The 13,293-nt window shown below is 36.9% G+C and overlaps 1 protein-coding gene across 4 annotated transcripts in view; it reads left to right on the top strand.

Moving 5' to 3' along the window:
• REXO5 (RNA exonuclease 5) overlaps positions 1-13,293 on the top strand; it is a 48,062-nt gene that overhangs the window by 25,836 nt on the left and 8,933 nt on the right. For all 4 annotated transcript variants that reach the window (XM_041747509.1, XM_041747508.1, XM_041747510.1 and 1 more), the window contains 2 exons: positions 11,210-11,314; positions 11,808-11,945. In XM_041747509.1, the coding sequence (XP_041603443.1) occupies positions 11,210-11,314; positions 11,808-11,945 (243 nt within the window). The remainder of the gene's footprint in view (positions 1-11,209; positions 11,315-11,807; positions 11,946-13,293) is intronic.

Below are 13,293 nucleotides of genomic sequence, written 5' to 3'. Positions count from 1 at the left end.
CAGAATGTTCCTCATTATGGTTTCATTTCCCCATGATTAGACACAGGTTATGCATTCTTTACAAAACTACTTATAAGTCATGTTTCCTTTTCAGGGTATCACACTCAGAGGCACACGTCCATGTGTCCTTTATTTTGTGCTGTTTATTTTGATAACCTTCACAAGATGTTGTCTGCTTTCTCCACTGTAGATTTACTACTTTTGTCCCTTCTAATAAGTAATATGAAGAGATAATTTAAGAAGAGCAGATATCCAGCTTTTTATCAGAACTTCCCCTCATGTTTAGCAAAAACTGTTGATTCCTACCTGACGGTTGCACAATGATGATTTCTAGCTCTAGCACTTCCTTCGTATTTATTAGTTGTTACTCAGCAATCTGTAAGCAAAAGTCCTTCCTTTAGCTTTATATTCATTCATTCATTCATTCATTCATTCATTCAGTGTGGACTCATAGATTTCTGTTTATTTCAGTGGTTTATAATTTATGATTGTACTAAATTGTTTTAGTTTTCAAACTTCCCAAATTTGGCTAGGGGTAGCCCCTTCAGGTTGTCACCTTTGTCCTTGTGACATGCACCCATAATTTTTTGGAATATTTTTTTCCTTTTTGGCACAAGATAATTCAGTTACATCTTGATATTGGAAACCAAGATCTGGGCACTGGGTATGCATATTGCTACTAGGGTGTCTTTGCTTCTAGACCAGTAAAGCAGACAGAGGAAATATATGCATGTTGATATATACATACATGCACACGCAGTACAGAGATATGCATATTTTAGAAATCATGTGTTTATATGAATACCTTTGATTTTAGCCTTTTCATACAAGATTCTTCCTTGCTTTTCTTCATTCTTTATTTGTAACGCTCTCTATCTAGTGTGGGAGCATTGGCTCCCAACAACATCAACAATTAACTCATTCGCTCAAACCTGAACTATATCCAAAATCGTTTTAGATTTGATGCACCCAAATCACTATAGAATGATTTAAGTATTGGTTTGCAGTTCACTCTCCTCCCTATCCCCACCCTGTCTATAACTGAGTATTGGGTATGTGAATGTTTCATTTATAATTTGTATTGGTTTTTTTCTCCCCTTCAGATTAGCTGTGTTTTGTATTGAATATATAGTTGGGTTCATTTGTTTCATTGTGCTTTCGGTTTAGGGTTTTCTTCCCCCCTGGAATCTTTGTTGATTTATTTTTGGGATCTGTAGAACCTTAATGTGCTTCAAAATTACCAAAACCTGTAAACTCTGTACTCAGATAAATGCGGTTCTCTCACCTATTATCCCTTTTACCCAATCCTTTTCACTACCTGAATTATTCTTTGTTCTTCTTGGTTAAAAAAAAAAAAAAAAAAAGCAGATATACGGCACCTGGGTGGCTCACTGGTTGAGCATCTGCCTGTGGCTTGAGTCCTGATCGGTCCTGGGATTGAGTCCCACATCAGGCTTCTCCTGGAGAGCCTGCTTCTCCCTCTATATCTCTGCCTCTCTCTGTGTGTTTCTCATGAATAAATAAATAAAATCTTTAAAAAAAAAACAAGCAGATGCATATATGCTTTCTTATTTCTTTCTTTATTACACAGAAGTTAACATATTATATAAGCTCTTTGGCAGTGGCTTTTTTTCCATAACAATGTATCTGGGAAATTATATCAGTTTACTAAGGATTGTCTTAATTTTTTGTTATTATTAGCTGCATAGTACTCCGGTGTGCTTATATAGTATAGTTGTATTCCTTCTTTTCCTTTTTTTTTTAAATTTTTTTTATTGGAGTTCAATTTGCCAACATACAGCATAACACCCAGTGCTCATCCTGCCAAGTGCCCCCCCCTCATTGCCCATCACCAAGTCACTCCAACCCCCTGCCCACTTCCCCTTATACTACCCCTTGTTCATTTCCCAGAGTTAGGGGTGTCTCATGTTTTGTCACCCTCACTGATACTTTCACTCATTTTCTCTCCTTTCCCTTTATTCCCTTTCACTAATTTTTATATTCCCCAAATGAATGAGATCATATAATGTTTGTCCTTTTCTAATTGACTTATTTCACTCAGCATAATACCCTCCAGGTCCCTCCACATCCAAGCAAATGGTGGGTATTTGTCATTTCTAATGGCTGAGTAATATTCCATTGTATACATAAACCACATCTTCTTTATCCATTCATCTTTCGATGGACACCTAGGCTCCTTCCACAGTTTGGCTATTGTGGACATTGTTGCTATAAACATTGGGGTGCAGGTGTCTCGGTGTTTCACTGCATCTGTATCTTTGGGATGAATCCCCAGCAGTGCAATTGCTGGGTCGTAGGGCAGGTCTATTTTTAACTCTTTGAGGAACCTCCACACAGTTATGTAGAGTGGCTGTACCAGTTCACATTCCCACCAACAGTGCAACAGGGTTCCCCTTTCTCCACATCCTCTCCAACATTTGTTGTTTCCTGTCTTGTTCATTTCCACCATACTCACTGGTGTGAGGTGGTATCTCATTGTGGTTTGGATTTGTATTTCCCTGATGGCCAGTGATGCGGAGCATTTTCTCATGTGCTTGTTGGCCATGTCTGTGTTTTCCTCTGTGAAATTTCTGTTCAAGTCTTTTGTCCATTTCATGATTGGATTGTTTGTTCCTTTGCTGTTGAGTTTAATAAGTTCTTTATAGATCTTGGATACTAGCCCTTTATCTGATATATCATTTGCAAATATCTTCTCCCATTCTGTAGGTTGTCTCTTAGTTTTGTTGACTGTTTCTTTTGCTGTGCAGAAGCTTTTTATTATCTTGATGAAGTCCCAGTAATTCATTTTTGCTTTTGTTTCTCTTGCCTTCATGGATGTATCTTGCAAGAAGTTGCTGTGGCCAAGTTCAAAAAGGGTGTTGCCTGTGTTCTCCTCCAGGATTTTGATGGAATCTTGTCTCACATTTAGATCTTTCATCCATTTTGAGTTTATCTCTGTGTATGGTATAAGAGAATGGTCTAGTTTCATTCTTCTGCATGTGGATGTCCAAGTTTCCCAGCACCATTTATTGAAGAGACTGTCTTTTTTCCAGTGGATGCTTTGGCTAATGCATCCAGAATACTGTTAGCTGAGGTCATTCTTTTTTACTACAGGTTTAGAGCTATAAATTACTCTCTAAATACTACTTTAGCTGCATCTTAGAAATATTGATGTTTCAATAAATACTGAAAATGTTTTCATTCAGTTCAGGATTCTTTTTAATTTTCCTTTTGATTTCTTTTTTGGCTCATAGTTTTTAAGAAGTATGCTATTTATTTTCCAAGTTTTAAGAAGTTAGGGATTTTCCTGAAATCTATTCCGATTTCTTAAGTTCTCTATCCAAAGAATGTACTTTGAATTACCTGAATCCTTTTAAGTTTATTGAGAGGTGGAATTTCCCATTATAATTGTAGATTTGTCTATTTCTTTGTGGAGTTTCATTAATTTTTGCTTTTTTTTTTTTAAAGATTTTATTTATTTATTCATGAGAGACACACAGAGAGAGGCAGAGACACAGGCAGAGGGAGAAGCAGGCTCCATGCAGGGAGCTTGACGTGAGACTCAATCCTGGGACTCCAGGATCAGGCCCTGGGCTGAAGGTGGCGCTAAACTGCTGAGGCACCTGGGCTGCATGATTTTTGCTTTATGTTTAATGCAGCTTTCCTATTAGATACATAAACATTATGCATTATGTCTTCCCAATGAATTGGCCCCTTTGTCATTAAAAATAGGGCCTTCTTTATCCCTGGAAGCTTTCTTTTTTTAAAAAGATTTTATTTATTCATGAGAGACAGACATAAACAGAGAGAGAAGCAGGCTTCCTGCAAGGAGCCCGATACATAACTGGATCCCTAGACCCAAGGGTACCCCCTGAGCCAAAGGCAGATACTCAACTGCTAAACCACCCAGGTATCCCCACCCTGAAGCATTTTCTGTTCTGACTTTTACTTTGTCTGAGGCTGATATAGCCCTTCCTGCTTCTTTTTGTTTATTGTTGACAATGGTATATATTTTTAATTTACATTTAGTCTATTTATATCTTTATATTTAAAGTGGGTTTCTTGTGACCAGTTAGGCTTTGCTTTTTTATTCATTCCAACAATCACTGCCTCTTAAGAATAGTATTTAGGCTATTTACATTTAATGATTGTTGACACTGTTAGGTTTAAGTCTCTTACCTTGCTATTATTTCTATATGTACCATCTTTTTTTATTTTTTTCCTATTTCTTTTTTTTTTTCTTTTCTTTTGAGTTACTGGGGTATTTTTTATGATCTTATTTTATCTCTTTTGGCAGTGCCTTAACTGTGATTCTTTGTTGTGCTATTTTAGTAGTCGCTTTAGGATTTATAGCATATCTAATTTAACATAGTTTACCTTAGGTGATATTATACCATTTCATATATAAAAACCTTTAACTATATGTTTGCATTTTTCCCCTCCCATCCTTGGTGTTGGTGCTGTCGTCATTCATTTTACTTCTGCATATTATTATTTTGCTCTAGTTATTTTTTTTTAAAAGATTTATTTATTTTAGTGAGGGAGAGGGCACAGGGAGAGTCTTAAGTTCCACACTAACTGCAGAGTTCGATGCAGGGCTTGATTTCACAACCCTGAGATCAAGATTTGAGCTGAAACCAACAGATGCTCAGCTGACAGTGCCATCTAAGCACCCCTAAACAGTTATTTTTAATTTTTATTTTTTATATATTTTTTAAGATTTTATTTTTTCAGGAGGCAAAGACACAGAGGGAGAAGCAGGCTCCCCACGGGGAGCCCAATGTAGGACTCCATCTCAGGACCCCGGAATCACGCCCTGAGCTGAAGTCAGGCGCTCAACCACTGAGCCACCCAGGTGTCCCTAAATTGTTATTTTTAAAAGAGATTTTAATTTTTTGGAGAAACTACTGTGGTGTTCACCATAGTGGTTGCAGCATTTTACACTCCTACCAATAGTGCATAGCTTATGAATTCCAACTTTTCCCCATCTCTGCCGACACTTAATTTTCTCTCTCTCTCTTTTGATAGTAGCCATCCTAATGTGTATGAGGGGATATCTCATTGTCATCTGGTAATTAACAATGTTGAACCTCTTTTTTTTTTTTTCTCCTTGTGTTTGTTAGCCGTTGTATATAATCTTTTAAGAAGTGTCTTTTCAAGTCCCCTTTTTGAATTGGGTTTTTTGTTAAAGTTTTAGGAGTTCTTTATATAACTACAAATAAGTGCGCGCACACACACACACATATTCTTTATATATCCTGGATTTTATTTCCCTATCAAATATATGATATGTAAACATTTTCTCATTCCACAGGTTGCCTTTTCACCATATTGATTGTGTGTTTTGATGAACTGATACACTCCCCCTTGTCTGTTTTGCTTTTGTTGCCTCTGTTTTTGATGTCATACCCAAGAAATCATAGCCAAATCCATATGAAGCTTTTCCTCTATGTTTTCTTCTAGGAGTTTTCTAGTTCTAGATCTTACTTTCAGGTGTTTAATCCATTTTAAGCTAATTTATATATATATATGTAAGAAAAGGTTCCAACTTTCCCTCTTTTTCCAGTACCTCTTTGTTGAAGAGACTATCCTTTTTCATTGAATGGTCTTGATACTTTTGTCAAAGATCATTTGACTATACACAAAGTTTTATTTTTGAAATGTGTTCTGTTCCGTGGTCTGTATGTCTGTCTTTATGCCAGTGCCATACTGTTTTGATTAGTGTAACTTTGTAATACATTTTGAAATCAGGAAACTTGTGTCCTGCAATTTTGTTCTTTTAAAATTGAGATTCCGTAAGAATTTTAGGGTGATTTTTTTCTATTTCTACAAAAAAAAATGATACTAGATAAAAATGACATTAGAATTTTAATAGGGATTGCATAGAATCTGGAGGTTGCTTTCAGTACTGTTGACATCTTAATGGTATTGTGTTCTTATCTGTAAACATGGGAATGTTTCTATTTACTTATTCTCTAATTTATTTCAGCAATGTTTTGTAGTTTTTTAGCATACAAGTGTTTCATTTCCTTGGTTAAGTTAATTCCTAAGAATTTTATTCTTTTGTGATGCTTTTGTAAATGAGGTTTTCCCCCACTTACTTTACTTTTCTGATCATTGTTAGTATATAGAAACACAGCTGATTTTGTATCCTTCAGCTTTGATGAATTCATTTATTAGTTCTAACAATGTTTCTGTGGATTCTTTTGAGTCTTCTACGTGTCATATGTGAACAGAGATAATTTTACTTTTTTCTTTCCAATTTGGATGCTTTTTATTTCTTTTTCTTGTCTAATTGCTCTGGCTAGGAATCCCAGTACTATGTTGAATAGAGGTGGCAAGAGCAGGCATCATTGTTTCTTGTCTTAGAGAAAGAAAAGGTTTTCAACCCTTCACCTTTGAAAAATTAGCTGTGGGCTTTTCATATGTGGCCTTTATTCTGTTAGGTGGTTCCTTCTGTTCCTGGTTTGTTGAGTGTTTTTATCATGAAAGAGTGTTGAATCATGTCAGATGCTTTTTCTGCATCAATTCAGATGATTCTGTGTTTTGTTTAAAGATTTTATTTATTTATTCATGACAGACAAACAGAGAGAGAGGAAGAGCCACAACAGAGGGAGAAGCAGGCTCCATGCAGGGAGCCTGACGTGGGACTCGATCCTGGGTCTCCAGGATCATGTCCTGGGCTGAAGGCTGAACCGCTGAGCCACCCTGGCTGCCCTGTGTTTTTGTTTTTAAGATTTGTTAGAGCAAGCACAAGTTGGGGGAGGGGCAGAGAAGCAGGCTCCTTACTGAGCAGGGAGCCCATGTGGGGCTTGATCCCAGGACCCCAGGATGATGACTCGAGCTGAAGACAGATGCTTAAACTGACCAAGCCACCCAGGTGCCCTGATTTTGTGGGTTTTGTCCTTTCCATTAAGGTGGTATATTACATGGGATGATTTTCTTTTTTCTTTTTCTCTTTTTTAAAAGAATTTATTTATTTGAGAGAGAGAGCACAAGCAAGGAGGTGGCAGAGGGAGAGGGAGAAGCAGGTAACCCGCTGAGCTGGGAGCCTGATGTGGGGCTCAACTCCAGGACCCTGGGATCACAACCTGAGCCAAAGGCAGATGCTTAAACCAACTGAACCACCCAGGTGCCCCCATGGGATGATGTTTCATATGTTGAACCGTTCTTGCATTCCAGGAATAAATCCCATTGGTCATGATGTATAATCCTTTTAAAATGCTGTTGAATTCAGTTTGTTGGTACTTTTTTAAAAGTGATTACTAAATTAGAAGGGCTTACTATTTATCTTTTGTTTTCTGCATATCATGTAGCTTTTGTCCCTCTTTTCCTCTCTACTATCCTTTGTGTTTCATTGATTTTGTTTTTGTAATGACATAATTTTATACTTCTCACTTCCTTTTGTGTATTCTTTTTTTTTTTTTAAGATTTTATTTATTTATTCATGACACACAAACAGAGAGAGGCAGAGACACAGGCAGAGGGAGAAGCAGGCTCCATGCAGGGAGCCCGATGTGGAACTCGATCCTGGGTCTCCAGGATCACAGCCTGGGCTGCAGGCGGCACTAAACCGCTGGGCCATCGGGGCTGCCCTGTGTATTACATTCTATAAATATTTTCTTTATAGTTATCGTTGCAATTACATAAAGTTATAACATCCTGTTTTAAGCTGATAACAACTTAATTTCAATTGCATACAGAAACTACTTTTATAAGCTCCAACACACACACTTTGTTACTGATGTCATAAATTGCACCTTTATATAAAAGGTACAGCAGAGATGCCTGGGTGGCTCAGCGGCTGAGCATCTGCCTTTGGCTCAGGGCGTGATCCTGGAGTCCTGGGATCGAGTTCCACATTGGGCTCCTGCATGGAGCCTACTTCTCCCTCTGCCTATGTCTCTGCCTCTGTGTGTGTGTGTGTGTGTGTGTCTAATGAATAAATAAAATCTTAAAAAAAAAAAAAGAGGTACAGCACAGGAAATAGAGCCAGTTATACTGTAATAGCATTGTATGGTGACAGATGGGTAGCTATGGTTGTAGTGGTGAGCATAGTGTAATGTATAGAGATGTTGAATCACTGTGTTGTATACCTGAAATTAACATTGTGTGTGACAGCTATACTCAAAATGTTAAAAAAAATTTAAGTTACTAGTAAATTAGATTTTGATAGTGAATAAATATTTAATACTCAATCACATCTATATAGATGTATATTCATTAACATGGGAAATATATGGTTTTGTCATTTAAATTTTGAAGAATTAAAAGTGAATTTATACACCAAAATTACCTTAATAGAAGTTACAACATTGGTTCATGTGTTTGCCTTGACTGAAAACTTTGTTTTCATGTGGTTGCTATCTACTGTTCTTTCCCCTTGAAGAACTCCTGTTAGCATTTCCTGCAGATAAGGTCTAATTGTAATGAATTTTGTCAGCTTCTTTTTTTTTTTTTTTTTAATCTGGGAAAATCTTAATTTCTCCTTCATTTTTGAAGCAGAGTTCTGCAAGTTACAGTATTCTTGATGTTATTTTGTTCTGTTTTGTTTTTCTCTTTAACACTTTGAATATATCACACCACTCTTCTGGCCTGCAAAGATTTCTGCTGAGAAGTCCACTGATAATTTTAAGGAAATTCCCTTGTATGTAATGAGTTGCTTTTCTCTTGATGCTCTCAAGATTCTATTCTTGATTTTGACTTTTGACAGTTTGGTTGTAATGTGTCTTCTTTATGTGAGCTTCTTTAGATTTACTGTATTTATCCTGGTTCAAGTTCTTTGAGCTTCTTGAAATTCCATGTTCATTTCTTTACTCAGATTTGAGAAGTTTTTAGTCATTGTTACTTCAAATAAGCTCTCTTCCCTTTCTCTCTTCTTCTAGGATCCCATTATATGTATATTGGTCTTGACATTGTCCCATCTTAGGATCTATTTACGTTTCCTCATTCTTTTTTCATTTTACTCTGATTGATGATTTTAAATGATCTGTCTTCATGTTTGCTGACTCTTTCTTCTTCCAGATCAGATATGATGTTGAACCCCATTTTGTTCATGTGTCATTTTCCTGATTCCATTAATTGTCTTTGTTCTCTTTTAGTTCATTCTGTGTTACTTTAGTTTTGGTTTCTGGAATTTTATTTTATTACTTTGGGCCATTTTTCCCTATTTCTTTGTATGCCTTGTGATCTTTTTTAAGACCTAGTCATTTGGGGGAAAAAAACCAACTACCTGTCCCATTGTTAAGGCCTGGCATCATGGTACAGAAGACTTTTACTGATTAGCTAGAGAGGTTCCAGGACCTCTCTCACCAATTTGAGGATGTATCTTTTCTGAGACTGTGTGTATACTTTTAGATTCCTTAAGGAGCTTGTCTGTTTCTTCTCAGTGCTCATAATCTCTTGCTTCCTTTGGCATTTGGCTGTGGAACTGCAGCTCTAATGTGCTATGATAATTGCATTTGTTTTCAGTGGCTTCCAAACAAGGCTGCCAGTTCCATTAGTGCTCTAGTCAGGTGAGATAGAAACTAGTCTCAGGCAACTTCAGACTAGCGATAATATAGGATGCAGAGTCCACTTTTTTGTTTCCATCCAGAGGGAGGACTTCTAGTTATAGGAAGGATAGAGGAGGAACATAGGTGGGCACACAAAATTCTGCATATTTTCCTTTCCCTTTTGCTGAAATCCCTTGGGTTTCTTGTTGGTCTTGGTGCTATTGCTTCTCAGTTGGTCCTTAGAGTTCTTGCAAAGGTATTCTGGTCTCTTTGTTGTTGTTAACTTGGTGTTTGTGGAAGAATGAGGGCCTGAACCTTCCTAGTCCATGACCTTGCTGACCTCACTCCTTCTAAGGAGTTCCCAAATAATGCTGCCAGTACCATCAGTGCTTTGAGTCAAGTGAGACAGAAAACTAGTCCCAGAGGCAGCCTCAAGACGAGCCGAAATGTTGAGTGCAAGGTCTATTCATGTTTCTGTCCAAAGGACAATCCTCGATTTGGGAAGTTTCTTTTGGGTTGCACTGTATGAGGTTGAATGCAGGGGAGGTATGAATTGGCATGGAAAACACTACACACAAAAAACAAAAAAAAAGGAAAACACTACAGATTTTCTTTCTCCTTTTTTTTTTTTTTTTTTTTTAAAGATTTTATTTATTTATTCATGAGAGAGAGAGAGAGAGGAAGAGACACAGGCAGAGGGAAAAGCAGGCTCCATGCAGGAAGCCTGATGCGGGACTCAATCCTGGGACTCCAGGATCATGCCCTGAGCCGAAGGCAGACACTCAACTACTGAGCCACCCAGGCATCCCCTTTCTTTCCTCCTTTTGATGGAATCTCTTCTTGGTTTTTATGTTGGTCTAAATGCTATAGCTTCTCAGCTGGCCTCTAGAGTTCTCACAGAACACACAAAGGCATTCTGGTCTGTATTTTGTTAACTTGGGGTCTATAGGAGAGTGAGAAACTGAAGCTCTTTCTGTTCCTTATTGCTGATGTTACACTCTCTTCTTTTTTTAACAGTGCTTATTTTGAAGATGATACTGTGCTGGAAAGAATAAGGAGTTTATAATGCTCTTGGGAGAGTTGACATTTTCTTATTATCTTTCTGCAGGATATCCTTCATTTCCCCCCCCTTAATTCCTTCTTTTCTTTCCCGACAATGTCTCTAAGTGGGTATTAGCTCTTCTCTATATACCTTATTCTTCCTCAGAAGCATTTTTCTGAGGCTTCCAACCTCTTACTTAGTCAAGTGTTGTGAAATATTACAGTTGTGACCTATGCTCATTATTTTGGCATTTAGTTGTACTTTTTCTTTCTGGGGGTGATTTTGTTTGTACTTCATCTAAGTCTTCTATGCCTTTTGATTTCTTTCCAGAGTCTTTTAAGCCTCCTCTCCTTTCTGTCTTTACTCACAGGCATTAACAGTATGAGATGGTGGGAGTTGTGCTGGAATTTAACTTCTTTCTTAGAGGTAATTTAAAGGTTCTAGTAGTCTCTTTTTCTTAATGATGCTAAAGGCCTGGGTCCTACATGATTTTACCTACTCTCCTTACTGTTTTCTAGGAGACTGTATTGTGTCACCATTTTCTTCAGACCTTAAAGTCGGCCCCATTTTGCTTTTTAATATGGATAAAAAGGCAACCTTGTTTATATTATTGTAGCTCACCTCCAAGAGCCATTAGGTTCCTGTCTCATACAGGCTTTGCTATTCTCTGCAGGTTCTTGAGCAGGCCAGAGTGGAAATTCCCCTGTTTCCCTTCAGCATCGTCCAGTTCTCTTTTGAACCCTTTTCACCCAGCCTCACTGAAGAGATGAACAAGAGGGTAAGTAGATGAGTTCTACTAGATGATTTATTTATAAGTTATAATCTCCCTGAGTTAAAGAATGTATTGCATACTTTAATAAGTTTGCTCTGCATTTCTCCACATTTTTCTATGTATGTATTAATATTTTAGAAAATACATTTTTATAAAAGAGAATCAAACTATAATATTTGGCAGCTTTTTCATTTAGTAGTGTGTCTCATACATTTTTTCAGGTCAGCACATGATCTTATTTCTCTTCTTTTTTAATGGTTGTATAGTACTCCATTGTATTATATATCTATTATCTTCATCATATGTGTTTTTTATAAGTTTTTGCTATTCCAAATAAAGTGGTTGTGAAATATCTATACACTAATCTTTGTACATTCGGCTTTGTGTTGAGAAATTACTTAAAGCAGAATTATCCCATGTTTTAACTCATGTTTTCTTTAGATTAGACTTACTCCTCTTACCACATTCACCTCCTCACTGCATTCTGTTTTTCTTACAGATGAGGATCAAGTGGACAGAGATGTCAACTGTTTATGCTGGGCCATTTAGCAAAAATTGCAACCTCAGGGCTCTGAAGAGGCTTTTTAAGAGCTTTGGTCCAATCCGGTCAATGACTCTTGTTCTTGAAACCCATCAGGTAATGAGATAAGATTTTCACCTCTAGGTTAGTGTTGGGAATTCAGGTGTCTCCTGGGGCCATTCACATAACAGATATTGGTGACATGAGCTTGTCACCAACTGGAGTATGAGTCATGCTTTTTGATGGAGCAGCTTTTGATTCAGAAGGATATGTACCCAGCATTGCCAGACTCTCTGATTCTTTTATTTTGAGAATCAAGAAATCTGCCATCTTTCAAAGTGATCTAAGTACAGAATCCTGGATGTTTAAAATGTGCTTTCTCCAAATCTTTTATTAATGTCTTTACTGTACCTAAAAATAGAAATACAAAGATTCCCTGGGAAGACAGACCTAAGGGATGGAAAGGATATGTCAGGGGACTAAAATCTCTTGCTGTAATTCTTGGATTTTCTTTTTTTTTTCTGATAAAATATACATAAAATTTGCCTTTGTAACTTTTAAAAAAATATACAGTTCTGTTACTAATTAACAGTAGTACCCCCTTATCCATGGGTTCAGTTACCCACAGTCTAGAAGTAGTTGATCTTCTTTCTGACATATCATCAGGTCAGCATAGTCTAACACTACCTCACAATGCCTTTATATGTCACTCACCTTACTTGATCTTATCAAATAGGCATTTTATTGTCTCACATCATCAAAGGAAGGGTAAGGGGAATATTTTGAGATAGAGACCACATTCACTAACTTTATTACAGTATATTGTTATAATTACCTTATTATTAGTTATTGTTGTTTTAATCCCTTACTGTGCTTAATTTATAAATTAAACTTTATCATAGATATATATGTATAGGAAAAGACATAGTATTTAGAGGGTTCAGTACTATCCGTGGTTTCAGGCATCTGCTGGGGGTCTTGAAATGTATCCAGAACTTTAGAACTTTTTTATCCCCTGAAACTGAAACTCCGAACCCATTGAACAACAACTCTCTAGTCCTCCTCCCCCAAGCATGGTAAGCACTATTGTGCTTTCTGTTTTTATGAATTTGACTACTCTGTTATACATCCTGTAAGTAGAATCATACAGTACTTAATCTTTTGTGTCTTTATTTCACTTAGTAAATGTCTTCAGGTTTCTTCCATGCTGTAGCATGTCAGAATTTCGTGCTACTCCAAGGATGGATAATATTCCATTGTGTGGATGTGTACTGCATTTTGTTTATCCATTCATCTGTTGATGAACATTTGGATTGTTTCTACTTTTTGGCTATTCTGAAAAATGCTGCTGTGAATACAAATGTACATTGGAGTCTCTTTTTTTAAATTCTTGTGGGTATATACCTAAAAGTACCATTGCTGGGTTAAATGATAATTTGATGTATAATTTCAGGAACTGCCATGC

This window comes from Vulpes lagopus, chromosome 3, assembly GCF_018345385.1.
Source record: "Vulpes lagopus strain Blue_001 chromosome 3, ASM1834538v1, whole genome shotgun sequence".
Taxonomy (NCBI): Eukaryota; Metazoa; Chordata; class Mammalia; order Carnivora; family Canidae; genus Vulpes; species Vulpes lagopus.
This window is presented reverse-complemented; position numbering and strand designations above follow the sequence as displayed.